General features: G+C 49.1%; 1 protein-coding gene across 2 annotated transcripts in view; it reads left to right on the forward strand.

Moving 5' to 3' along the window:
• The window catches only part of PUDP (pseudouridine 5'-phosphatase), a 126,662-nt gene that overhangs the window by 41,176 nt on the left and 59,021 nt on the right, over positions 1 to 26,465 (forward strand). For both annotated transcript variants that reach the window (XM_060001756.1, XM_060001755.1), the window contains exon 3: positions 10,048 to 10,277. In XM_060001756.1, the coding sequence (XP_059857739.1) occupies positions 10,048 to 10,277 (230 nt within the window). The remainder of the gene's footprint in view (positions 1 to 10,047; positions 10,278 to 26,465) is intronic.

A 26,465-nucleotide genomic window follows, 5' to 3' on the forward strand; every position in this document is an offset into this window, starting at 1 on the left:
GAGAGAGAGGCGGCTCGAAGCTGAACCTTTTACTGATGTGCTTGAGAAATAGGCAAGGACTTCGGCTCGACTAGGTCTTTAGTCTTGAGCTAAGCTGTCTGCTGCTTCTAGAACCAGTGGGAGTTTTGAAGAGATGATGTGCCAGAGGGAAACCTATGCGAGGTGGGGGAGAATTCCTCTGGGTTTATGGCACATGATGACGACAGCAGGGGAGAGTTAGCTGGGAGGAGGACCAGACTATGAGGGCTTGACCTAAGGTGGAGTCAGAAGGTCTCAGTGGACCGCAGTCCCATGTGAGGTGACAGTGTGACGTGGTACTGGCAAAAATTAACATTCACCTGACAAACCAGGACTGGAACTGAAGTTTCAAGACTCATTATTACTTAAGCACCGAAGCTGTAGAATTGCAAACATAAAAAGAATCCAGCAGACAGCACATACAGAGAGAAGGTGTGAGTCTCAGGTTACGCCTAGCTTTTCTCATCATGAAATCAATCACAACAGCAGTGAAAGGAGAATATTGAGTATGGACGTGGTAACAAACCACAATCACGATGCCACGCTCCTTCAAAATCATTTGCTGGTCAGTAATGCCAGTAACAGACCTTTACAATTCTGATTCCCCTTGTCCTGTAGAGTACTGACTTATTTGATGATGTACATGGACGTTACTCCTTTTTCCTGGTTTAAATGTTCTGGCATTCAAAGACTGCCAGGTGCCTGAATTGTTACTAAATTATAACAGAGGCATCCTAGACTAAGCCACAAGATATATGTCTTGTCTTCCTGCGATTCTAGCTATTACTTAACTGTGGGCGTAAAGGTTTTTCTCAAATGAACGAGCTGCAGTTTGTTTTTAAATGTGTGGCGGTTCCCCTGTGGATTTTTAAATACTTGGGAGGAAGAGATCATGGATAAAAGAAGTCCTTACTGAAAGACCTCTCAATTCAGTGGAGAGAAAACGGGTAGATAGATGGCCATGACGGTTTAGTCACGGGCGTCGGCAGCTGAGGAGAGTGGCTTCCAGCCGCTTGGACAGGCTCTGGGTGTCTGAGGAGCAGGTGCTGACTGCACAGGTGCCGACTCAGGGGGTGGGTGGCACCTGTGTGGGGTGAGGAGTGACCTGTCGTCCCAGCGAACACGGCCAGGTTCCAGGGGGCCGCCTGGCTTGCCCCGCATCCCACAGCTTCCCCGTAGACGACCCACCCAGCAGTGGGGACGCAGTGTGTGCACAGACAGTACGGGTACACTTGAACCTTGGACAACACCTGTAATTTGTAGTCGGCCCTCCGTGTCTGCACTTCCTCCTCACCTGCCGAGTCAACCCACCACGGCCCGTGTAGCGCTGTAGTGTTTACTGTTGAAACACGTCCACTGTACGTGGACCCGCGCAGTTCAAACCCCTCTTGTTCAGTGGTCAGCTGTATATTAGTCTATTTATTTTCAGTCTTGGAAGATCTGCTCCCAGCATTATTTCGGGGATGCGGTGCACAACGGACAAAATATTTCAGCTGCGGCTTGCTTTTCAAGAATTAAAAAATATTGTATTTTTTAAAGAATGGAAAGCAATTACTCATAATAGCCAAAAACTTGAAGCTACCCAAGTATTCACTGATGGATGACTGGATAAATAATATGTCTTATATTCCTACAGTGGAATATTATTCAGCCTTAAGAAGGGAGGAAATTCTGACACAGGCTACAACACGGGTTAACCTTAAGGACATTGTGCTCACAGGGAAAGAAGCCAGACAGAAGAGACAAATACTGTGTTATTTCACTGACAGGAGTCAGCTGCAGTGGTCAGAGTCACAGAGACAGAAGGTGGTGTGAAGGTTACCGGGGCGGGGCGGGGGAGAAGCAGTGTTCGCTGGGGACAGAGTTTCTGTCTGGGGAGGCGAGAGAGTTCTCCAGATGGCTGGTGGTGACCACTGCACAACAAGGTGAAGCTCCTGAATGCCACTGGCTGTGCACTTAAAAATGCACAAGATGGTAAACTTCATGATATTTTACCACAATAAAAAAAATTCCGGGCTTCCCTGGTGGCGCAGTGGTTGAGAGGCCGCCTGCCGATGCAGGGGACGCGGGTTTGTGCCCTGGTCCGGGAAGATCCCACATGCCACGGAGCAGCTGGGCCTGTGAGCCATGGTCGCTGAGCCTGCGCGTCCGGAGCCTGTGCTCTGCAACGGGAGAGGCCAAGACAGTGAGAGGCTCGCCTATCGCAAAAAAAAAAAAAAAAAAGGAAAAAAAAAAGAAAAAAAAATTTTGTTTCTGTTTTTAAATACCAGAAGCCGTTCACGGATTACGAAGTTGTATTTTGTTAAAGTTCCTGGACGGGCGAGGTAGAAAATGGTGGTTATTGCATGCTGTACAAAGAATTTTTCCATAAATGTCACAGCTGTGCCTGTCTCCTCTCCCCCAAACCGAGTCACACAGCCACTAGGGGAAGGGCCTTGCTTCCGTGCCCCCCTGAGCACACACTCAGTGGGACCTTAGTCCCAATGTCATGGCATGTTGAGTGGGGCTCCAGCACCTCACCACAGAGTCCTCCTCTGAGAGATACCCATGGAAAGGAGGGGACCCTCACTAGGGGCTTGCTGCAGCCTTCCAGGCGCTGGTGCTTTCGGCATGTCTGCAGCAGCCTAGACAGGAACACAGGGAAAGACTTTGTTTCCTTACCAGACCATTCCCGAGGACATAGGCGATAACACCGAGAATTTTATATTTGAGGACTTCCCTGTTGGCACGGTGGTTAAGAAGCTGCCTGCCGATGCAGGGGCCATGGGTTTAAGCCCTGGTCCAGGAAGATCCCACATGTCGCGAAGCAACTAAGCCCATGCGCCACAACTGCTGAGCCTGCGCTCTAGAGCCTGCAAGCCACAACTACTGAGCCCGTGAGCCACGACTACTGAAGCCCGCACGCCTAGAGCCCATGCTCCGTCCGCAACAAGAGAAGCCACTACAATGAGAGGCCCACGCACTGCAGCAAAGAGTAGCCCCCTGCTCGACACAAGTAGAGGAAGCCCACACACAGCAACGAAGACCCAACACAGCCAAAATAAATAAATTAATTTAAAAAAAAAGAATTTTATATTTGAGATAATGCCCAGAAAAAACAACATGCACAGAAACTCTGGCCACAGTGTTGAAACTTCTGCAGAATGGCAGCAAGGAAAAAATAGTTGACAGTGGAAAATTATCTCAGTTGACTGTCCTGGGTCCCCACAAAATTGGGCTGATCACTTTCAGATTAGTTTGATAGCCACAGTAATGCACTCCGCTGCTTTTGTCTCTATTGGACGCATCAGGTGAAGGAAATCAATCCATTTTTGATGCGAATTGCTTAGAAGGCACCCACCTTTCTTTCCATCATCTCCTGTTTGTGTAGGAATTGAAAACTGAACATGCTTCCTATATCTTTATATCATCTGCAGTTTTTATACTCGTTCTGTGAAGTAGGCAGGATTGCTCTTACTCACATTTTATAGGTGAGGATGCAGATTTGGAGAAGTAAACTGAAGAGTGAGGAATCTGACCCCCGGACTTCTAGGCCATTCCTACACTGCCCTGACTGAGAACATTGCATACGGCACTGCCTATGATGACCGGCATCCCTGGTCTCCACCCACCAGAGCCAGGAGCCCCCCCTCCCCCAGTTGTGACAACCAGTGTCTCTGGACTTGGCCAGATGCCCCAGGGGGCGGGGGTCAAAATTGTCTCTGCTGGGGAATCACTGCCCTAAATACAGTGGTAGACTGGGAAGGCATCGTGTCAGGTCCCTCTTAGTGTGTTATGGGGCGGATGGAAATTTCAGGCTCCTGGGCCTTGCTCGTCTTGGAAGGCGACCCTTCACTTGAGTTGTCATTGCCTTTGATGGGCCTGTTCTCCAAATCCTGCCCTGGGAAGGAGGGTGGAATGTCTGGTTGTCCCCACCATCCTCCCATACTTAGGTAAGAATCCTAATTAGAATCCACCCTGGAAAGGGCGACCCTCAGGGTGAGTCAGCAGGACCTTGTCTCCCCTATCTGCCCTGGAATGTGAACTCATGCCCTGTGATCATGCCTTTCCAAAGCACTCCTTAGGAATCCACAGTGACATTAAAATCTGGGCATTGCTACAGGTCTCCGTAAGGAGGGAGAGGTGTCAAGATCCCCCCTCTGAGAACCTGCTCCTGTAGCTCCCAGCACCCTCGCACCTCCTGGCTGTTGATCCCAGCGGAGTGACCTGGTCTCTGGGTCTGAGGTGGCAGCTGGAGGTTCCTGGAGCCTCTTCCCACTGATGCCGAGAACAGCTGCTAGGCTTCTCTTCGTGTGTGTGTGTGTGTGTGTGTGTGTGTGTGTGTGTGTGTTTCCTTTTTCTTTCTTGAGCTCTGCCCTTGATTGCTAAGAATTGCTGAAACATTGCCAGCACACGTTCATGTTTATAGTCATGAATTATGTCGTCTTCTCAGAATCAAGGCCCCAGCTTCTAGTTTCCACCACCAGTGCTGCTACCTTGGGTCCTTGGGGCCACAGTTTCTGTGGCTGCCGTAACAAATGACTGCAAACTTGGTGGCCTAGAACAACAGAGGTTTATGCTCTCACAGTTCTGGAGGCCACAAGTCTGAGATCAGGGTGTGGGCAGGCTGCACTCTTTCCGGAGACTCCAGGGGAAGATCCTTCCCGCCTCTTCCAGCTTCCGGGGGCTCCAGGCATCCCTGGGCTTTTGGCCGCCTCCCTCCCATCTCTGCCTCCATCTTCACGTGGCTTCTCCTCTGTGTCTGTGTCTCTCCTCTTATAAGGACACCAGTTGCCATGACCTGAACGTTTGTCATCCCCCCTCACCCCCAAGTTCATAATATATGAAACCCTAACCACTACCACCCACCCCGCCCCAGTGTGATTGTATCAGGAGGTGGCCCCTTTGAGAGGTGATTAGGTCATGAGGGTGGAGCACAATGAATGCGGTTAGTGCCCTTATGAAAGAGACCCCAGAGAGCTCCCTCACCCTTTGCACCATGTGGGGACACAGGGCGTACACAGTCGTCTGTGAACCAGGAAGAGGGCCCCCTCAGCAGACACTGAATCTGCTAGAACCTTGATCTAAATTCCAGCCCACAGAACTGTGAGAAATCAATTTCTGTTGTTTATAAAGCATCCAGCCTGTGGTGTTTTATTATAACAGCAGGAACAGAGTTAAGACACCAGTCATTGGATTTAGGGCTCACCGTAAATCCGTGATGATCTCATTCTTGAGGTCCTTTATCACATCTGCAGAGACCCTTGTCCCAAATAAGTTCACGTTCAGAAGCACCAGGGCTTAGGACTCGGACATATCTTTGGGGGGGGCCACCGTTTGACCCACTGCCCTTGGTGGCATCCCTGTGACCTGTAACACTGTGGTGTTGGGCTGCTCACCTTTCAGGCAGGGGCACAGTCAGCGTCTAGGAGAGGTGGTCTGCCTACGCCCTTACACATGCGAGTCGGGGTGAGGAGGGGCCGAGCCTTGTCTGAGGAATGCACGTGTGGAGGTCTAGGCTGAGCAGAGCCCTGCACAGTGCACCCGTGCCAGGACGGTGTGGGTGTCTGTTCCCCTGCCACGTGACTGGGCGCTTGCATCAGCTGAGCCCCCGGGCTGACATCGTGACATGACCCTCACCTTCCTATGCATCCCTGCAGAGGTCTAGACTCAGCAGCCGCTCTGTGTTTCCTGAAACACATGGTGTATCTGTTGCTATGTGGTATCATCTGCCCCTGGGTCCTGTTCACTCCCCCCCGGGAGTGAACCCTCGCTGGGTTCAGGGTGAAGTGTTACAAATGATGCCTGAGCTAGTTAGAGGTTTCATGGATATACCCACTCAATGCTTGAATTCCACGGCACCGCCTGAAAGAACTCATGTCCGCTATCTTTTCTGCATTTTTCCGTTTTCAAATCCATTTTCGTGGCAGCCTCTGTGTCCTTTCTCACCAATCTTAGGTGTCTAGGATGAAGTCAAACGGAAACATTCTTCTATCAGGATCCTTGATGCTCCGCATTTCTTATTTCTTCCCCTGTAGGTCAATCCTGTGAGTGTGGCTTCTTTGTAGCAAGAGCTGTCTGTCTTCCTGCCCTGCCCTGAAACCGACTTAAGCACACCAAGGCTACAAGCTGTTGAGTGGATTTCATTTATGTACCTAATGAACCAGCTTCTCCACAGGACAGAACTCCTTTCACATTTTCAGTCTTTTACTTCTCAGAGTGACTGAATAAGAAAAAGTTGGTGTACAGTATTTAAAGGATACAAAAGTGTTTAAGGTGTGTGTGTGTGTTTCAAACCCAAACAGAATAGGCCTAATTTTTTAAAAGATTATTTCCCTGATTTAAAAACAAAAATTTTTTGTTCACTTAAAAAATAAATGAGTGAATGAATGAATGAATGATACAGAATTTCTGAAGGAGTCAGGCACTAATGTATCAGGACGTTCGAGTGATTCATTACTGACTGTAACCTGAAGTGTGATGTAATGGTGGTGACCATGGCTGACACCTGTTGGTGCCTTACCTTCCTGTGTGTGCTTTTACGTGCAGGCCCCTTTACAGGCATTCCTTCACAACTCCACCACCGGGAACATTAATCATTGCTGTGTGACAGTGGACAAAACTGAGCCACACACAGTGGTTGAGAGTCCACTTGCCGATGCAGGGGACACGGGTTCGTGCCCCAGTCCGGGAAGATCCCACATGCCGCGGAGCGGCTGAGCCTGTGAGCCATGGCCGCTGAGCCTGCGCGTCCGGAGCCTGTGCTCCGCAGCGGGAGAGGCCACAACACTGAGAGGCCCGCGTACCGGGGAAAAAAAAAAAAAATGTTGAGTACTCACTCCAATATAGGCTTATTGGTGTGTACTTATTTATGTATAGTACTCTGCTGTTACATTAGGTACATTATGAAATGTTCACAGAACTAGAAATGTTAGAAGGATAAGCTAAAATGAGATAAACTATATTTAAATTTTTAAAATCAGTAGCACCAGAGAACTTTTCCAGCAAAGTTTTCTTTTTCCAGTAGGTTTTAGAGAAAGCATCTGTTTAAATATGCTCCATTATTTTTTAATATGTTGGTTTACTATTGTGTGATACAATTTGAATATTTTGTTTTAAATTCAAATCACGTTGATACTCAACTTTAATCACCGTATCCAGACAGAGGTGATTATTGGATGTCTGTTTGTTTATAGGCATTCTTTCATCCATCTTAATTCATCCGTTAAGTAAAGGGTTTTTTTACTGAAATTTAACCAGTAAGTGTAATTCTCCATGCTGTTAATCAGTGCTTGTTGCAGACAATCTTGAATGCTGTGTTTTTTTCATGTTTTCACATGATAGATTCACACCCCATAGAAACCCTTCACGTAGAATACTTTCACACTGTTTGGAAATTCCTTTCAGTGTGAAATTAAGCATATGTGTTCAGAAGTCATACAGGTCTGTAGTTTTCTTGTGTGACTTTTGGCCGGCTTTGGTATCAGGAAAGTGCTGGCCTCATAAAATGAGTTGGGAAGCGAGCGTTCCCTCCAATTTCTTGTGGTTTCTTTATTTCTTCTTTCTTTCTGAGATGCTTGCTAAATTCACCAGTGAGGCCATCCAGTCCTAGATTTGGGAAGGTTCTTGACTACAGATTCAATTTCTTTAATAGACCTAGGGCTAGTTAGGTTATTAGCGTCTTCTTGAGTGAGGTTTCTAGCTTTCAAAGAACGTGTCCATTTTATCTAAGTTAGCAAATTTATTGACATGAAGTTGCTTGTCATATTTTGTGTATCCTTTTTAATGATTTTAAGGACCTGTAGTGCTGTCTCTCTTTCACTGCGATAAACTTGGATTTTTTTTTTTTCCCTTGATCAGTCTAGCTAAGAGCCCACCAATTAAATTGATCTTTTTAAAGGACTAGGTTTTGGTTTAATCAGTCTTCTACGTTCTCTTTTCTGTCTTGAGTTTATTATTTTTTTCTTTTCTCTTTACTTTCTTAAGATAAAATCTTAGATTGTAGATCTTTTCTTTCTTCCAGTTTTTGATTTTTCAAATACCATTCCTATTTTAATTCTCCTATGGTCAGGGAAATTACTTTGTATGATTTCAGTTACTTAAAAATTTTTGAGACTTGTTCTTTGGCTCATAGTGTATTCTATCTTGTTGAATGTTTTATATGCACTTGAAAATAATATGTATTCTGCTGTTGTTGGGTAAAGTGTTATATAAATGTCCATTTGGTTAAGTTGCTTGATAGTATTTTTGAAGTCAGCAGTACCATACTTATCTTCTGTCTACTTGTTTTGTCAATTACTGAGAGAGGAATTTGAAACATCTTTCTCCTTCCTGTGCTTTGAGTTTTTGCTTTACCTATTTTGAAGGTCTGTTATTTGGTGCATACACGTTTAGAATTGCCATATCTTCTTGATGAATTGACCTATTTGTCATTACAAAACATCCCTAGTTATCCCTGATAACTGTCATTCGTTGTTCTAAAGCCCACTTGTCTTTTGTTAGTACAGCTACACTGACTCTTGATGGGTAGTGACATAATACGTAGTTTTCAATCCTTTTTTTGTTAAGATTTTTTTAATGTGGACCATTTTTAAAGTCTTTATTGAATTTGTTACAGTATTGCTTCTGTTTTATGTTTTGGTTTTTTGGCCACGAGGCATGTGGGATCTTAGCTCCCCAACCGGGGATCCAACCTGAACCCCCTGCACTGTAAGGTGAAATCTTAACCACTGGACCGCCGGGAAAGTCCTTCAATCCTTTTAGTTTTAACCTATCTGAGTATTTATCTTTAAAGTAAGTTTCTTGCAGACAGCGTGTATTTGGGTCTCACTTTTATTTTTGTTTGTTTTTCCATTCTGACAGTCCCTGACTTGGGCGTAATTATATTTACCAAGCTGTTATGTGAGGTCAGTATCTGCTGATATCCATCATCTCTTCCATATTTGTGTTCATTTCTATTGATTGCCTTTTTCTCCTGGTTATGGGTTGTATTTCCTCCTTTGCAAGCATGGTAATTTTGATTGGATGTCCGACACTGACTTTTACATCCATCCAAGTGCTAGATTTTGCTGATTTAGTTGTCTTGGCGTGGAGTTGAGGTCCACATTTTCCTCTGAGCACCTCATAGGACTGTTCCTCTGAAGGATCACAGTATCTGTTGCCTTTCTGAATGGGTTCAGGTATCGAAAAACGTGTCAATCTTTTCTGTAGCAATTGAGAAACTAGGGACATCGCCTTATGTACTTACTGAAACAGCCGTGATTATCTGATTATTTAAGATACTATTTTAGATAAACCTTTGTGTGGATTTAGACATTACTGTTGTTGTAATCGGGTGTGTTGAAGGTGGAAAGTACTGTCATTTTTGTCACATTTCTTATAACTGGCAGTCTCTTAATTGGCTCCAAGGATAATACATTAACCTACGTGTTTCCTGGACTTAACCACCACCGTTGATAGGAACGCGGAAGCGTGTCTTTCACGTGGTGTGTTGTTGTTATTGTTGTTCAGCTGCGTTAAGCAGAGCCTTTTCAGTGTCTGACCCCTTGGTAGGTGGTCCTGCAGCTTTGCTTCAGCAGCGACCTTTCCCTTCAGCCTCTGATGGGGGCTGGTTCAGGGTCCAGCAGTGTGAGGAATGCTGAATTGCTTTCTGTACAATACAGAGTTTCCTCAGAAAACACCAAAAGCATAGTCCTTGTGTATTCATTGCTTTAAAACAAAACAAAACGAAGCCCTGTGTACTCAGTGCAGAGGCCCTTCCCTGGGTTGGCTCCGATAGGATTGACGAACACAGCAGCAGCATCCCGGTACCGTCACCTCTGTTACTTTGGGAGGTGCTAGCGCTGAGCCCTGAATCGCTCTCTGACGTTTGTGTTGCGTGGGGATGCCCCAGTGCTGACGACCCCCGTCAGGACAGTGTGAGCTCACACGATGTCTGGGCAGAGGCAGCAGAGCCAGGGCGGCAGAGCTGGCGCAGTGTCCCTGGAGGCCTGCGGCCGGTACCTCTGCTCCCCATCATCACTGACGCCCCCCCCCCCCCCCCGCCCCCAGGTGTGGAGAAGCTGATCCACCACCTGCGGAAGCACGGCGTGCCTTGTGCCGTGGCCACCAGCTCAGGGACCGCATCCTTCCAGATGAAGACCAGCAGACACGAGGGCTTCTTCAGCTTGTTCCATCACGTCGTCCTCGGCGATGACCCCGAAGTGAGGAGTGGGAAGCCGGAGCCAGACATCTTCCTGGTGTGCGCCCGCAGGTTTTCTCCCGCCGCTCCCGTGGAGCAGGTAAGCGGCAGCGGGCGTGCAGGTTATGCCGTGCGCAGGCGCAGGGTCTCTGTGTCCACGTGGACAGCTGCTGCGTGGCACTCCCGAGGACTCAAGGAGAGGGCAGTGGGGTCGCCGGGTGGAAGGTGCGTGGGGAGAGCCCTTCGTTTTGTGGCGGAGTGCAGCCACCCCAAGTCACCTGGCCAGTGAGCCCCGGCCAGAATCGTCTGGGGTGCCCGAATGTAGGAAAGCCTAGGCTTCGCAGAGCACTGCCTGACGGGCACTTTGCAGGGAAGGGGGGCCTTCAGTGATGCATGGCGACGGTGTCCTTATTTGTAACGAGCAGCCTTGGACACACACGTTCCCTGCAGTGCAGCAATTCAGACGCAAGTCAGCAATGCTCACCACCCCTCCCCCCAAATGCTTCTCGGTTTCTCCCCTGCCAGGGGGCCGCAGGCGGAGCTCTGTCCTGCCTCTGTGGGCTGCTTCCTTGTGCCGTCCGTGCTGGAGCTGGGGAGGTGGTGTCTGAGCCCAGGAAGAGTGCTTAGAGTGCGCGACGGGGCTTGTTCGCTTCTGCTGAGTCTCCGCGCGGCTCATGGGGGCTGGTGAGACGGAGGAGGGGGAAGAAGCCTCAGCCACCTGCAGAGGCAGATTCCAGAACACCTGGGGCTTCTCGAGAGCGGTTGCTGCTGGTGACCCACGTGTGTCCACAGCAGGCGGGGCGTCCCTCAGGGTGACGGTGCTCCCGCCTGGTCCCTGCATCCGAGGGTGCGGTGCTTCGTGGGGCACGGGTGCAGGGAAGAGCCTTTCCGTGAGAGATCTTCTCACCGACTGCCTGTCACTAACGCGGCCTTTGCCACACTAACCGCGAGCGCAGGGAAGGTTACTCAAAAGCCTGCCTCCCGATGCAGCTGACAGTGGCGAACGTTGTTGAGTGATGTGCTTTTTGGGCCCGGGGCCTAACTGACTATACTGAACCTGTAAGGGCCGTCGAGCTGTGTAACCCCTCGGGCTTCCTCTGATTCTCAGACGCCTGCTGGGCGTCCCACGATTCAGCGCACTTCTGACGCTAAGGACCTGGAGTCGGCGCCGACCCCCGGGTTGGGGGCTCAGCCCCCGAGACTGCCCCTGCTGCGGATGCCAGCCTCTGACGAGGTACCCAGGCCCCTCGTGCTTCTCCCATCCGGCCACAGACGTGGGTTCCCACACAGCCCCCTTCCCGGTTGTTATAATTCACTAGAATGACTCACCGAACTTCGGAAGACGCGACTTGCGTTCACTGGTCTAGTGTAGGAGTACAGCTCAGGAGCAGCCCGGTGGAAGAGCTGCTTAGCCTAAGGTCTGGGTGCCAGGGTGCTGGCTTCCATGCCCTCTCTGGGCACGCCACCCTCCCAGCACCCCCTTGTGTTCAGAAGCTCCAAGAACCTTAGGGCTTTCTGCGGAGGCTCCATTGCCTGGCACTGCTGGTTAAACCATGGGCCTTTGTTGACTGCATCGCCGGGCCTGCAGGTTGGGCTGGGGTGCAAGCTGCAGCGCTCTAATCCTGCCTGGTCTTTCTGTCCACCAGCCCCCATCCTGAAGGCATCTGGGGCCCAGGACTGTCACTCATTAGCATAAGCTGACATGTGCTTGAAAGGAGATAATTACGAATAATGAAAAATGTTCTGATTGCCCAGGAAATGCCAAGGGTTTTAGGAGCTCTGTACTGGAAACCAGGGGCAAAGGCCAAATATATATATTTTTTATTATGCGACAGCCAGAAGAATCATTGCATATCATTGAGCGATGGCGGCAGTGCGTTCCTCGCAATACAAGTACGCGGACGGATTCAACTCAGCAGTTGCATGACCAGGGTGGAGCCTGCGATGGCCCAGCCACTAAGCCACAGAGTCAAAGATGAGGCCTCAGGGCTGGTGGGACGGGTCCTGGCTGCAGTGTGGTTCTGCTTCTTACATCAGAACATCTTTGAGTCCACGTGTTTGCCATCCTACGACAGATTCCATACAAATGCGTTCTCCTTCCCTAAGAACTTCTTAAAGGATCTCCCATCCCTTCAGGTGATAAAACCCTCCTCCTAGAAGGGCCATCTTCTTTGTGTGGTGCAGGTAGAGTGAGGTGCCTCCCTGAGCAGACTGGTTCTGGAGCAGCTCAGAGTAGGAGCGCCTGCTTGCAGCCGTCTTCACAGCTGAGAAGATGAGGTGCTGACCCGTCGTGTCCTCCTTTGTTTGGCTGTTCAGGGAGGAGGGTGCTGCCTTTCTTTCTACTCCAGGCAGTCCTTCCTTTGCCGGGCACCCTATTCATGGAAACATGGCGTTGCCAGGTTTTCAAGTGTGTGTGCGAACCAAGTTTATGGGGAGACCACACGCCGGCTTTGCGTGAGGCCAGTTGCAGTGCAGCTGCGGGAGAGGAGGGCACGGCTGTGTGGCTCCAGTCTATACGGGCGGGAGTTCCCCTTGGTGAGGCGCCGAGGCGCCGAGGCAGAGCTCGGACATCCCTGTTGCCCACGGTGACAGTGTTCTAGGCACATCAAAGGAAAATGAGCACGTGCGTATCTGAGGAGTAGTCTCGCTCCTAGAAGTGCTCTCCACCAGTTACCCTTGTTAGTCACCCACACTTATTGATGCAGCTATTTGTCTTGCAGAAATGAAACCTGTCTTGTCCTGTTTCCTAGGCAGACACAGTTAAGGTGTTTGGGTTTTCCTCAGATGTGCCTATTGTAGGAGGAAAGGACAGTGTTGGTCGGCTCCTGGTTGTGGAGGCCCACCGCCCGTTTTGTACTTGCATTTGTCTTCCAAATTCAGCAAGCAGTTGCAGAGAGGCTCATGGAAGCATGACACTGCTCTTAGGTTGTGTCCTGCTGCTTCCTCTTTGACGCAGTGCAGGCGCCAGCATATAGGGGTGACGAGCCTCGGAGTTGAAGGGCATTTCATGCAGTTATCAAGTCCCTAGAGAGAGTCACGGTTGCCGTTGGGAATTTATGATTCTGTGCGTGTCACCAAATTAATCTGGTGCAGTAGTACTAATAGGACTGTAGTGAAGCACAAGTAGCATAGAAGGGGGAGTTTATGTTGTCACGTTAGTCACCGTTTTACTAGGAGAAGATGCCTAACAGAGCTGGCATTCAGCAAGTGTGCGTTGCAGATGTCCTAAGTTATTTATGTATCGTTCTTTTGTGCTTAAGATATGCAAAAGTACGGTGCCATCTTCAGAAGTCACTTTACCCATCTCCATGCTCAGGCGCACCCACTGAGCGCCTGTGTGCCGGGGGGCCTGGCATGCGGGAGCCCCCACTGAATCCCACGGGCCCCGCAGGGCAGAGGTTATCATTGCCCCAGCTTTCACAGCCCCTGAGCTTCTGGAGGCTTGCAGACAGGAGCGGCGGTGCTCAGAGTCCGGGGCAGGTTGAGGGAGCAAGCCGGGAGTCACCCCAGCCCCCCTGGGTGTGTGTGCTCTGCCACTTCAGTGCCTCGCCGCAAAAATGCACGTCTTTGTTGCAAAATAAAAATGCCATCATTTACACAGGATTTCTTGTGTTGATATTTACTACTACGTTACAAGTAAAACCTGAAAGCAGTTTTTAAAAGCATGGCAGTCACTACTTTGGATACATATTTTTCTTGTTAATGTTCACAGCTGAATTTCAGGATTTTTTTTAAATGAACAATTATTCCTTTTTTTAAAGAATCATAGTTATTTTATTTATTTATTTATTTATTTTGGCTGCCCCGGGTCTTAGTTGCAGCACGTGGGATCTTTAAGGTGTGGCGTGCGGGCTCTCAGTTGCGGCACACAGACTTCTTAGTTGCAACTTGTGAACTCTTAGTTGTGGCACGCATGCAGGATCTAGTTCCCCCGACCAGGGATCGAACCCGGAACCCCCTGCATTGGGAACACGGAGTTGTACTCACTGGACCACCAAGGAAGTCCCCAGAGTTTTCTTTTGAATTACTTTTTTGTTTTGTTTTGAAGAAAGTCTCGCACATTAAGCCTTTATATACCTAGAGAGTTAAAAAATGGCAAATGTATTTTAACTTGAGTTCTGATTAACTGTACAATGTCTTCATCATATAACACTCAGACCATTTCTTCAATTACAGAAGTCATCACCTGACTTGACTTTTCAATATGTGAAATGGCAATTAATATATTTTACATAATCTCTTGACAAAGAAACACGTTAATTTAAAAATCATTCTCTGTATCTCTTTTTATTGTGTATTGTCTGTATGGCCAAAGTCTGCAGACAGGTGTAGGCTGTCAGGTGTTGCTGCTGGAAGAGCTACTTCACCTCCCAGATTAATGGGAATCAAGTGGGTGCGTTGCTTCTGGCAGATTGAAAGTTAACAGGACTTCCCTGGTGGCGCAGTGGCTAAGAATCCGCCTGCCAGTGCAGGGGACGCAGGTTTGAGCCCTGGTCCGGGAAGATCCCACATGCCGCGGAGCAGCTAAGCCCGTGCGCCACAACTACTGAGCCTGCGCGCTAGAGCCCGCGAGCCACAACTGCTGAGCCCCTGAGCCACAGCTACTGAAGCCCGCGCGCCTAGCGCCTGTGCTCCATAACAAGAGAAGCCACTGCACTGAAAAGGCCACACGCCACAACTAGAGAAAGCCCGCACGCAGCAACGAAGACCCAAAGCAGCCAAATAAACAAATAAATAAATAAATACATAAAATTAAAAAAAAAAAAAAAGAAAAGAAAGTTAAAACTTGGCGGCCAGGTGAGATGAGCTGCGCTTCTGTCTTTGGGGGATTGCATACTCTTTAGTCAGTGTCTCACTTCTGAACACCCCATTAGGGGCATAGTGGTGCTCGAGTCTCTCCTGGCGGTGTGGAGAGTCACTGGGCCGTAGTCAGCCACCTTCGGGGCCTCAGGGAGACTGCACATCCCTGGCCATTGCTGCCCAGGCCTCATGCCCGTCTTCCCCTGTCACCCAGAACCACTGAGGAAAATACGGAGGCCTCTGGTCACTGGTCTTGGTATTATTTCACGTCTCTTGCAACCTGATGTACCAGGCCCTCCCTTACTTCATTAAAAAAAAAAAAAAAAAGATCTCAACTATTCCTTTCATAACTCCTCCCATTACACATCTTTTCTTTCATCCAGCCTGCCTTTGCTTGGTATCCCTACTGACTTTCTGTGGACTAGGTTGCTTGCTTTCCCAAATTCCATTGTCGAGGGGGGAAAAAACGTTTTCTGTACCCTCTTAGGTTTGGTGGTTGGGGGCCTGTAAATTAAACGGACAGAAGAAATTAACAAGAGAAAATACAGATTTCTATTTGTGTAAGCATGAGGCAGTTCCCAGAAAAATATGATTCAAGGAGGCAGTGAGCACCTGGGGCTTATATACCATCTTAACAGGGGTTGGGGAGAGACAGAGGGGCGCTTCTGGTAGAAGAGACGACTTTTAGGAAACATGAATGGGCTCTTAGGAGAACAGATGTGAGACGTGGTGGTTGTATGACGATGTCTGTTTACACAGTTTCTTATCCAGGCTCTGACCTGTGCAGACTTCTCTTCAGCCATAAAAGTCAACCTTCCCGGGTTGTAAAGCTCCTGGGGAGGGGATTTATGGCAGTTGCGTTCTTTAGGGAGGCTTTGCTTTTAGGAAGAGAAGGAGAATTTAGAAAAAGCCTTGCCCTGCAGCTGTTGATCTCCCATGTCTTCAGCTCAGAATAATCCTTGGGCTCCCGTGGCATGTTCTGGGCCCCCTTCACCACCGAGCGGTCCCTGTTTTTTCCCCAACTCCCCATCGTCACTTTCTTGCTTCTTCCTGTGAATATTCAGCCTCTGGTTGGCCAGCGGGAAGGCCTCTGCTTGCCGAGCTGCCCGGCCTCTGCATTTCTGAATGACCTCAAGTCCTGCCTTCACCCCAAGGATTTTCATCTCCCACGGGGCCTCAGGGAGTCCTGCTTTCCAGGAGCCCTTGGTCTGGCTCCCACCTGAGCCAGCTGGTCCCATGCCAGCCCCAGGGACCCCCCCGCCCCCCACCCCAGACCGCACCAGGAGCTGTGAGCCCTGTGTTGCACCACGTGTTTTCTCTGTTCTTTGTGTGTTTGTACGTGTGGTTGTGCAGTCTTCACATATCGGCAGTCCGAAAGAATGATGGTTCTCATTAGGCCCTCGTAACAGCATGTACATATAACCCATCTATTTTAAGCCACCATCACAGAATGAAAATTTGACAGGGCTCCAGACACTGAGAAGGATGAGTTGTATCTTGGATTTGTGAAAAATTAAATAGTCGTACCCACAGGTAACCTTCATAGACACACAGAGTTCTGCTAGGGTCGGGGAGCAGTGACTCAACTGCCAGGGCTAAGAAGAACGTCTTCCTGCGTTCCCAGCTTTGCCTTTGTAAAGCTGTAAACCGCGTGTGTGCTCGCGTCGTTAGCTCTGATTCTGTGTCGCTCTGCCTGGCTCCTGACAGCGCCCCTTTGCCCGGCCGCTTCCTCCCTCGCTGGTGACCCCAGGGCTCTGTCGTAGCTTCCCCTTCTGTGTTACTAGCCTGTCATCAGCGGGGAAGGGGGGTTGCTGTATTGGGGTAAAAAAAGTCTGTCTGCAAAGGCTTCTTAGGCAGCGACAATGAACAAGATACCTCAGAAACACTGGATTACTCGTATGCTAGCTTAAACAAATACTGAGTTAATAGTCCCCAGTAATTTCCGTGGACGGCATCTGACAGATTCAAGGGTGATCTTTTTTTAGAGGGCGTCCCCAGTGGCTACATCCCCGGAACTTTGTTTGTTTAAACTAGGGTGACTGAGTCCTCGCCATCGGCCAGATCCTGTGCAGTGCTAGCTCTGAATCTACGTGTTCCAGGGACCCACCTAATCCCAGGCCAGTGGGGATGACTGGTTCCCCCTTGTTTAAGTCCAGACTTGGCAACAGCTTGTCCTAAATGCTGGCAAGAGGATCCAAATCTCTTTGAGGGATGCTGGGGGTCTTGGACCAGTTCTTCAAAGCTTTCCTAATTCTAAGAGTCTTGGGCGTAAACTGGATGAAGATGGAATCCCTCCCTGTTTTCTAAAACACAGCAGCATCGGTCCCCAGGTGAATGCAGAAGGAACTGGGATGTGAATTCTGCACAAGTAAAGAAGACTGGCCACTGGGTTGGGAGTTTCTTGCCAGGGTCCTTTCTGTGGACCACCAGCAAATTAGAGCATGGTTTGTTTTATTAGCTGAAGGCCTCTTAGCACAATCAGAGGGTGTGCTGGTTGTATACTGTATTATTCTCTCCACAGTTAGCCAGGTGAATTTTGTGAATTTTAAATGTGAATTTTGGTGCTTAACATTGGACCAGTTGCCCATGTTCCTTTCCACCTCTGCCCTAACAAATGACCACAAGCTTGGGGACTTAGAACAACGCAGATTTTTATGTCACTGTTCCATAGGTTGGAATTCTGGGCCTGGCATAGCTGGGTCCTCCGCTCCAAGTCTCACAGGCGTGAAACCAAGATGTTGGCTGGCTGGGCTCCTCCCAGGAGGCGCTAGGGAAGGACCATGCCCAGGCTCATCAGGTGGCTGGTGGAACCCAGCTCCTTATAGGTAGGACTGGAGTCCCCGTCTCCTAGCTGGGTGTCCTGGGCTCCGCCCTCAACCCCTCGAGGTCTCGCTCTGGTCCTGACAGTGGGTCTTACATCACAGAGCCAGCACTGGTGCATCCGACTCTGCTCATGCTTGACATCACTCCTTCTGCAGCATCTCTCCCCCTCCAGCCAGAGAAGGCGCTCCGCTTTCAGGGGCACACCTGGCTAGAGGAGCCCCCAGCCTTTCGGCCAGGACACCCTCCCTGTCTCCAGCTCCATAGCCTGAAGCCCTTCTGCAAAGTCCCCTTTACCGTGTAAGGGACCCCATTCATAGGTTCTGGGGCTTCAGGGGTGGGCATCTTTGGGGACCAGTCTGCCCACCGCAGTGCCTACTCTCAGTTCCAGTTTTCCCACTTATAGGACGGAGATAAGAATATTAGAAATGTTAGAAATGACATTTGCTGCAGGAATAAAGCTTCTCCCAGGCCCTCTGCTGCTGACTTTCTCCCTCTACGTTGTTCTTTGCTGCTTCTACATCATATTCCGTAGGGGTTCACATTCCTGATTCTTCCAGAGTCTCCGCACAGCACCTGGCTGCTGACCCACTGCCCCCTGTCTGCAGGTCCTGGGGTGCTCTTGGTCACCAGGAGGCTGGCGGCCACACTCGCAGGCAGGCCTGGCTCCAGGCTGGACCAGGACTCACCCAGTTGGGATGACGTATCAGTGCCTGTGAGTCGGAGCTCTTCACTGCCCCTGTTCTATTAGACACTAAAATTGAGTCAGAGGCTGAAATGATTGAAGTCTATAAGAAGGTAAATGCATGGGATATGAAACATTCTCACCCCACTAATATATTCTCAAGGTAGAGGAAGAAAGCTAATACAATGCTATATTTATTGGTCCTTTACTTGACTGTTCTGCCTGCAAACACTGCTGTTGTTGCTATAGTCTGTTTTGAAGGTAAATAGTACTTGCGTTGTTTCTCTTACCAGCAGCTAAAAGCGCCTACGACACATGGTCCCTGGGGCACGTGTTGGGGTCCCTGGAGGACCACAGAGTGCCCCGGTCCTGGGTAGTTTTTGTGGCTCTCACCCCACCGTGCTGAGTGTCCACTGGCCAGTGTCCAAGAAGCAGAAAACCAGGGTGTGGTCTGTGGCCACACAGGGATCCACACGATGCAGAGGGCTCGGGTCAGCTTGGACCCTTGGCTGGTAGATGCCCCACCCCCGCATTGGCAAACCCCAAGAAGAGACTTGCAAACTCAGGGCTTGCTGTTTATACTTCTTGAGAACGTTTCTTGGCCCACGTGGACCCAGGATGCCTTCCTGACTGCTCTGCGCCCACCTTCAGGGACCTCATGCGTCTCCACAGCGTCCCCTGCCCCTCCGGGGTGACCTGACCACGCGACCTCTTGCGCACCCTTTGCCCAGAGCTCCTTATGTCTTCACGCACTTCCGTTCCTAGTGAAATAAAAGCGTAACCCAAGTGCCAGAGCTGGTTGACGTTTAAAGTGAGCATTTGCATCATCTGATTTTATTCATTATAAGCGTTTTAAGTTAAAGTTATTATGTACAGGGAGGATTCAGACCATTCCAAGAAAAAAGGCCAAGGACTTTATTTGCACTAATGTGAAGTTTGCCATGGTCAGGTGTATCTTCTTGAAGCTTTTCCCAGATGTATTCCTCAGAGCATTAATTATGGGGGACGTTCATTGGTTTTCTCTGAAAACATTTCCACATTTGCAAAACTTCTCCATCAAACTTGAAACAATGGGTTTATCCAGGGCAGTCCTTCCGGAAACTTTTTTTATGCTGATTTTTGTATGTCACGAATCTCCAGTCCCTCATTCAATGTGAAGAATCTCCTTTTTGCAGTAGATCTCTCTGGACTGCTGCATCAAAGAACATTCTGGAAACCTCGTACCTAATGACGTCCTAGTAGACAGTTTATCTTTATTTTATTTATTTTATTTTCATTGCAGTGTAGTTGCTTTACAATGTTGTGTTGGTTTCTGCTGTACGGCAAAGTGACTCAGCTATACGTATACGTATATCCCCTCTTTTTGGGATGTCCTTCCCATTTAGGTCACCACAGAGCACTGAGTAGAGTTCCCTGTGCTCTACAGTAGGTTCTCATTAGTTGTCTATTTTATGCATAGTATCAGTGGTGTGTATATGTCAATCCCAATCTCCCAATTCCTCCCCACCCCTCTCCCCCTTGGTATCCAATACATTTGTTCCCTACAGTCTGTGTCTCTATTTCTGCTTTGCAAGTCAGATCATCTGTACCATTTTTCCAGATTCCATATATATGCATTAATATACGATATTTGTTTTTCTCTTTCTGACTTACTTCACTCTGTATGACAGTCTCTAGGTCCATCCACAACTCTGCAAATGACCCAATTTCGTTCTTTTTTATGGCCAAGTAATATTCATTGTATATATGTACCACATCTTTTTTATGCATTCCTCTGTTGATGGATGTTTAGAAATGAACATTAATACAACTACTGAGAGATGAAGAAAAAGATCAGAAGCCTCCCCTGGAATTAAGCACATCTTCACTTCCAGAAGTGCTGAATTAGCTACGGTTGTGTGTAAAAGAAAGCTTTCATCTGGTTGGTGGGCACTCAGTGGGTTCTCAGGATTCAGGCGAGTAAAGAGAGTAAGTACCAGAGAGTAAATCCTGGAGGGCCTTGCCTTCATAGGCCTGTCATCACCTGTAAACAGGTGGCTGGGCCATAAGTAACAGCTGTTCGCATGCAGAGGACTGAAGAGAGGCCTCCTGCATCGGCAGCAGTGACATGTCAACTCCCAGAACAGCGGCCTGTCCGTCCCCTCGCTTGGGAACGAAGAGTTTAACCCCCTCCAGGTCCAGTAATTACATAGGCTTTCCCTGCGTGTGTATCGCTTCCCAAAGTAACTGTCAGCCCCTCCTGTACACGACGTTTGCAGGCGGAGTGGAAAAATCACTTAGGCAGGTCTTCAAAGGCGCCCTCTGTCCTGTGATCATTCTGTTTATGGCTTAAGCCTCTTCAGTAGCTATGCCCAAAGGCAGACAAAACGTGCTGTGCTTCTGCTCTTCTAGGCATTTGTGGAATTAGGTCATCCAGGAAACATTTATTTCCTTTCCCCAAACTGCAAGCAGTTGTGATCTAAGAAACCTCCGAGTGGTTCTTCCTCCGAGAGAGTGCTACCTGGAGATTACACACAGCTCTCTGTTAGACGTACTGTAGTAGTGTGCTTGGGCGGCCGGAGCGCACTATCACAGGCTGGGCGGTTGAAACAGCAGCACGCGTATCCCCGTGGTTCTGGGGGCCAGACGTCCAGCAGGAGGGTTCTGGCAGGTTCTGCCTCAGGTGAGCGCAAGGGGAGGGCCAGACAGAGCAGCTTCCCCTTCCTCTTGGAAGGACCCTAACCCTCTCTGATGAGGGACTCATTTCACCTGAAAACCATTCTAGGGACCCTGTATCCAAATACCTTGGGTGTTAGGGTTTAACGTTTGAATCTTGTGGAAAACAATTCGGCCCGTAGTATGTATTTCGACATGGTAGCCATGCAGGGGGATAATCTTCAAGGCTGGCGTCATAGCTTAGCTCTCAACACGTGAAACTGATAGGGACCTTGAGTCAAACCTGTGTTTCACGAGTAGCGTGCAGAAGGCCGAGGAAAACACTGATTTTGCCCATTTACTTGAATATGTAGAAGAGGTAGGAAGATGAAAGAAAGTATTCTGATGACCATTTAGAAACAAATAACACTTGTTTTATGAATCTTTAAAATACGCAGAGCTTTTGAGAGCATTGCTGGGCTTTTCAGTGGTTCCTGACAAAGTGGTGAACACAGAATCTGTATTATTAAAAGAGAAAATGAGAAAAAGGTTTTTGAGCTATCTTGAAGTCTTTTGCTCAGCACTTAATTTACACGCACATACTTTAAGATGGACAACGAGAGGGCCTCACGATGTAGCTTTCATGAATAAAATGACAGAGAATTCCTTAGGAAGCTTCCCGCCCATGCCCGCCAAGTTGTTAAATACTACATTTTTCAAAGGCTTTCCTCAAAAGGAAAAGGAATCCATTTAGTGGTGTGATTCATTCGTGTATCTAGCCTGTAACTCTAGAGGATTTTTTTATGCATATGTTTATCTCAGTACTGGCTTTATTCTTTTATTTTCAGACTAAAATTAATTCAGTAAGACAGCAGCTCTGCAGTGTGCAGGGGATACTGACCTCAGCATCAGACACTTACGTAGAAGACCACAGCACAGTTCAAATCTGCTTTACCTATAGATAGGTGGATGAGTGGGTGGGTGTGTAGGTAGGTAGGTAGATAGGGATGGATGGATGGGTGGATGCTTGGATGGATGGATGGTGGGTGGATGGATGGATGGATGGTGGATAGATGGATGAATGGGTGGATGGGTGGATGGATGGATAGATAAAAAGATGAAGAATATGAACAAAAGTAGTAATTAACAGCAAAACACATGCAAACTTCAGTCATTTTTACAACAGTACTTAAGTAAACATGTAATGAAGTGTATACATATTTGCTATCACAATACTGTGGTACTTGTTTATGGGTAATTCACTGACAAAGAACAAGGAGACCAGTAAAACTTAAACCTTATATATGAGCACTGTTAATAAAAAGTTAATCAAAAAACTTTAAGACCTCCTCAAAGTTTTCATGCCTCATAGTGTGAAAATTGAACTTGATACTATAAAATTAATGCATAGAATCAAATCTACTGCCAGAAGTGATATAATGGAAGTTTCAACTTAAAAGTAGTGGTTTAGTTGAAAACTGTTTTAGTGCTTAGATTTGGATTATCCATGGCTTTATATATAACGAAAAATCACGGATGCTGCTTTAGGGGTACTTAAATTTGCATACACGTAATGCCAGGCCCTGAGAGGCTTCAGAGTGAACCAGAGTGACTTCATGTCAAAGTTTGTGTGTTACTGAGCAAAAGGAAAAGCTTCCTTCCCTAGAGACGATGTAATCACATGGAACAAGTTCACTAGTTCCAGAAAAGTGTACCACTTAAAATGTACGCTTGTACTTGTTTGAAATGTAAAATTAGTTATCAAGTGTCATCTCAGGTGGGTCTGGACCTGAAGGGAATAGGTGCATGGGATTGAAGATGAGTCCCTGTTGGCCTGAGCTGATGAGGAAAAGCACGGTGAGGGCCATAACTCCGAACGTGTGGGAACCCAGTGTATAAACCATCCCTTGGAAGTAAGGGGAGGGGGCCCCAGGCCATCTGATGACACACCTAGCAGACGGGTCTAACATTGCTTCTGGGGCTGCAGCTCACCTGGCCCCACTGCTGCCTCACCTGGTTCCCCTTCTGCCCCCCACTGTCGCTGAAGCTCCATCCCTCCTGGGCCGTCTGCTCATCTCAGAGAAATGCGAGGCTGTCTCGGGCCCCTCCTTGTCTCCCCTTTTCCCTCCTCCTGGTTGCAACTCCACACCCAGCCCCCCCGTGCGCTCCCACCCAGCCCCCCTCTGCTCACACTCAGCCCCCCTCCTCTCACACCCCGTCCCCCTCCTCTCACACCCAGCCCCCCTCTGCTCACACCCAGCCCCCCTCCTCTCACACCCAGCCCCACTCCGCTCACACCCAGCCCCACTCCTCTCACCCACGACATAGGCAGGCCCCTCATCTCTCTGCCAGGCCCTCCCACAGTGGACTCAAACCCAGGCTGTCACAAAGCAAGCTCTCTTTCCCTCCACCAAAATGGCAGTCCCAGTGCCCTCCGCATCAGAAAGGTCGGACTCTCCTTTGCGTCAACGTCCAGGGCATTGTCCATCAAACTCCCTGTTGCCTTTGAAGGATCTCCCTAATCCCATCCACCTCCCTGCGTTCTCTCCGCCACCGTCAGACAAAGGTTCAGTTCTGTGCAATTCCATAGTTACCACATGAGCCATCTTAGTTCCCTGATGCTCCTGTTGAAAGTACCTCCTAGCTACCCCGCCCCAGCCCGTGGTTCAGACGAGCAGCGTGGGCGACGGTCGCGGACGTGGGCCGCCTTACAGGGCGCTCCTGAGTCTGAGCACCTTCAGAGAAGTGGGTTCGGCACCTCCGTGAGCTATAAGCCCCTGATATACTTCCCTTCACCTACCTGGTGGTTGGAAATGTCATTCTTTCTAAATTAAACCCCTCAAGCTACAGTTTAATTAAGCTCATCTGCTCTCCTGGAGATGGAATTCAGATATATTTTAGCTTTCAGCTTGGTAAAGTGAAAAAGAACATTGGATTCTGGAGACCCGGGCACAGTTCCCAAATTCTGTCACCTGCCTGCTGGTGTGACCTTCAGCTCACCTCTGAGCTTCCCAGGCTCAGATCCCTCAGCCATGACAGTGACAGGAGAGGGCTGGGCTGGCCGCTGCCCTCGAGGGTGACACTCTGCGGCCCCTGTGTCGCTTTGAGTCCCGACCAGGGCGCTTCCGCCACCTCCGCGAATTCAGCAGGCGGTCTTCATGTACCCACTCCTGGCCTGGCACCATGAGAGGGCGCCTTCCCCGCAGCCCTGCCTGCTTACAGCCAAGCACAGCTGTGAGAAGAGTACTCCTGACCGGCAGCTTCCTTGAAGTACTGGAAGTGTGTCCTGGGGTACCTGCTATGTGTGCTGTGCTCCAAAACTCACTGCACTGGTGAAACGATTGCATCCACACCCGTCCACAGAATCTTGGGCCGAGGGCCGAGGTGCAGGTGGGCGAGGGAGGGCGGGCGTCCTACTCCCCTGGCCTCTGCACCTGCTGCAGCCCCTGCAGAGCCTTTCTTACAGGGACATTTCTTCGGCAGACACCAGAGTACACATCTCCAGTCACACTTGACAAGTAGGTGTGAGCGAGTTAAGGTTAGGTGCAACCAGTCAGTTCTGGGTGGGAAGGGCTGGTCTGGTCACTGAGGGAACAATGAAGTGTTGAAAAGGAAGAAGAGAGACAAAGGCCAGCGTCTGTTAGCCACATGTGGCCCTTAGAAACTGCCCGGACATATTTTGGTACTTGCCGGGAAAACATACTTCCTCTTTGTTTGTGTAAGGTGTGAGCTGTATTGCTTTAGCTTATGTCTTTCAGTGGTTTTATGATTCAGTGGTTTTATGACTGTTAAGTCCTGTTATGAACAGGCATAGTCTTTCCAGGTAACGTTCAAAGGTTTATTCTTTGGTTTCAGTAGAGACAAGCCGTGCGATGACTGTTCATACAGTGTGCACGATTCTAGGCTCTGGGTAACTTTCCCTACGAGTGGTCCTTAGAAGACCTTTAGGTCTTAGGAATCAGGGCACAGCATGAGGAGCACATAAAAACCTTTTGAGGCATTTTCACAGGTGCTCCAAAATCTAGTTGTTCTGCTTTGTATTTCTGCTGCTTGTAAGAAGGAGGGGAAGCCCTACGATTCCTGGTGCTGTCCGTGTGCTGCCAGGGCTGGGGTCGGCCACCTGGACCCATCGCTGGTGCTGTCCTCCGCAGGATCCGCGTCGTGTGTGTGGTTCCTGCCCTGCATTTGGCTGCTCTGTTCAGCTTTTGTGAGGAGGGCAGGGCCGGGGCAGAGGGACCGAGGGGTCCAGTTTCCTGTATCATACACCCTCCAATGCACTGGCCGATTCCGATACCAAACGCGGCGTGTGTGCCCGATGACGCACACTGAGGCCAAACAGCACTCAGACTCTGGAGTCTGGAGCAGAGAAAGGTTTACCGCAGTGCCTGGCAAGCAGACGGTGGCTCATGCCCCCCAAACTCCAGACTCCCCCAAGGGTTTCAGCAAAGCATTTTGAGAGGCAAGTTGAAGCAGCAGCGTGGATAGTCGTTGCAAACTTCTTGGTGCCAGAATCCTTTGTTCTTGCAACTGTCCACATAGGTCCGGTCGCGGTGTTCATGTAGACCTCCAATAAGACAAATGGTATTCTTTGTTCTGCAACTTTTTATCTCTACCTGAATGGGAAGGTGTTACACCTTTAAAGGTCAGAGCCTTGAGAATGGGCTCTCCTGTGTATTTCAGGCTACAGGCAACATTCTTAACTGGAAGCTAAAGCAATAGCGTACAAAGGCTAAAGTTAAAGAAGCAGATCCAATATGGAGTCGTATTTGTTCTTCCCTATTACAGTCTGCTTTTAAAAACGTCAACTTCTCTTTTAACTTCTCCGCACTTCTCGGATTCTTATTGACCCATGGGAAGGGTCCAGCTGGCGCTCGTGGAAGGCGTTTGTTGGCCGCAGGAGAGGAGGCAAAGGAGAGGAACTTTAGGAGCTCCTGACACAATGTATACAATCAGGGTTTCTGCTATTCTTCCGACCGTATTTACAACAGACTACAATCGCTTTTGACCTTTCAGAACAGTCGGCATCAAGAGGCTGTGTGCAAACTCCCCGTCCTGTCTGCCGGGCTTTGCCCTGAGTCCTTTCGAGCGCCCAGCCTTACTTATCTGCCTGGACACACTTCCAACGGCCCTCCTGCTGCACAAGCCTCACACATCCCTCCTCCCTGTCGTCCTTCAGGCTGGCCTCCCTGATGCCTGCCACCCTTCACTCTGCCGCATGCGTCCTAAACATCGCGTTTCACATCTCCGTGCTGCGTTGGGGTGATTCATTCCAGAATTAGGTGGGGACAAAGGATAAATTGGAAACAGAAACCAATAAACGGTGCGCGCCTGCAGAGAGAGTGAAACCTT

The sequence above is a fragment of the Delphinus delphis genome, chromosome X (assembly GCF_949987515.2).
Source record: "Delphinus delphis chromosome X, mDelDel1.2, whole genome shotgun sequence".
Classification (NCBI taxonomy): Eukaryota; Metazoa; Chordata; class Mammalia; order Artiodactyla; family Delphinidae; genus Delphinus; species Delphinus delphis.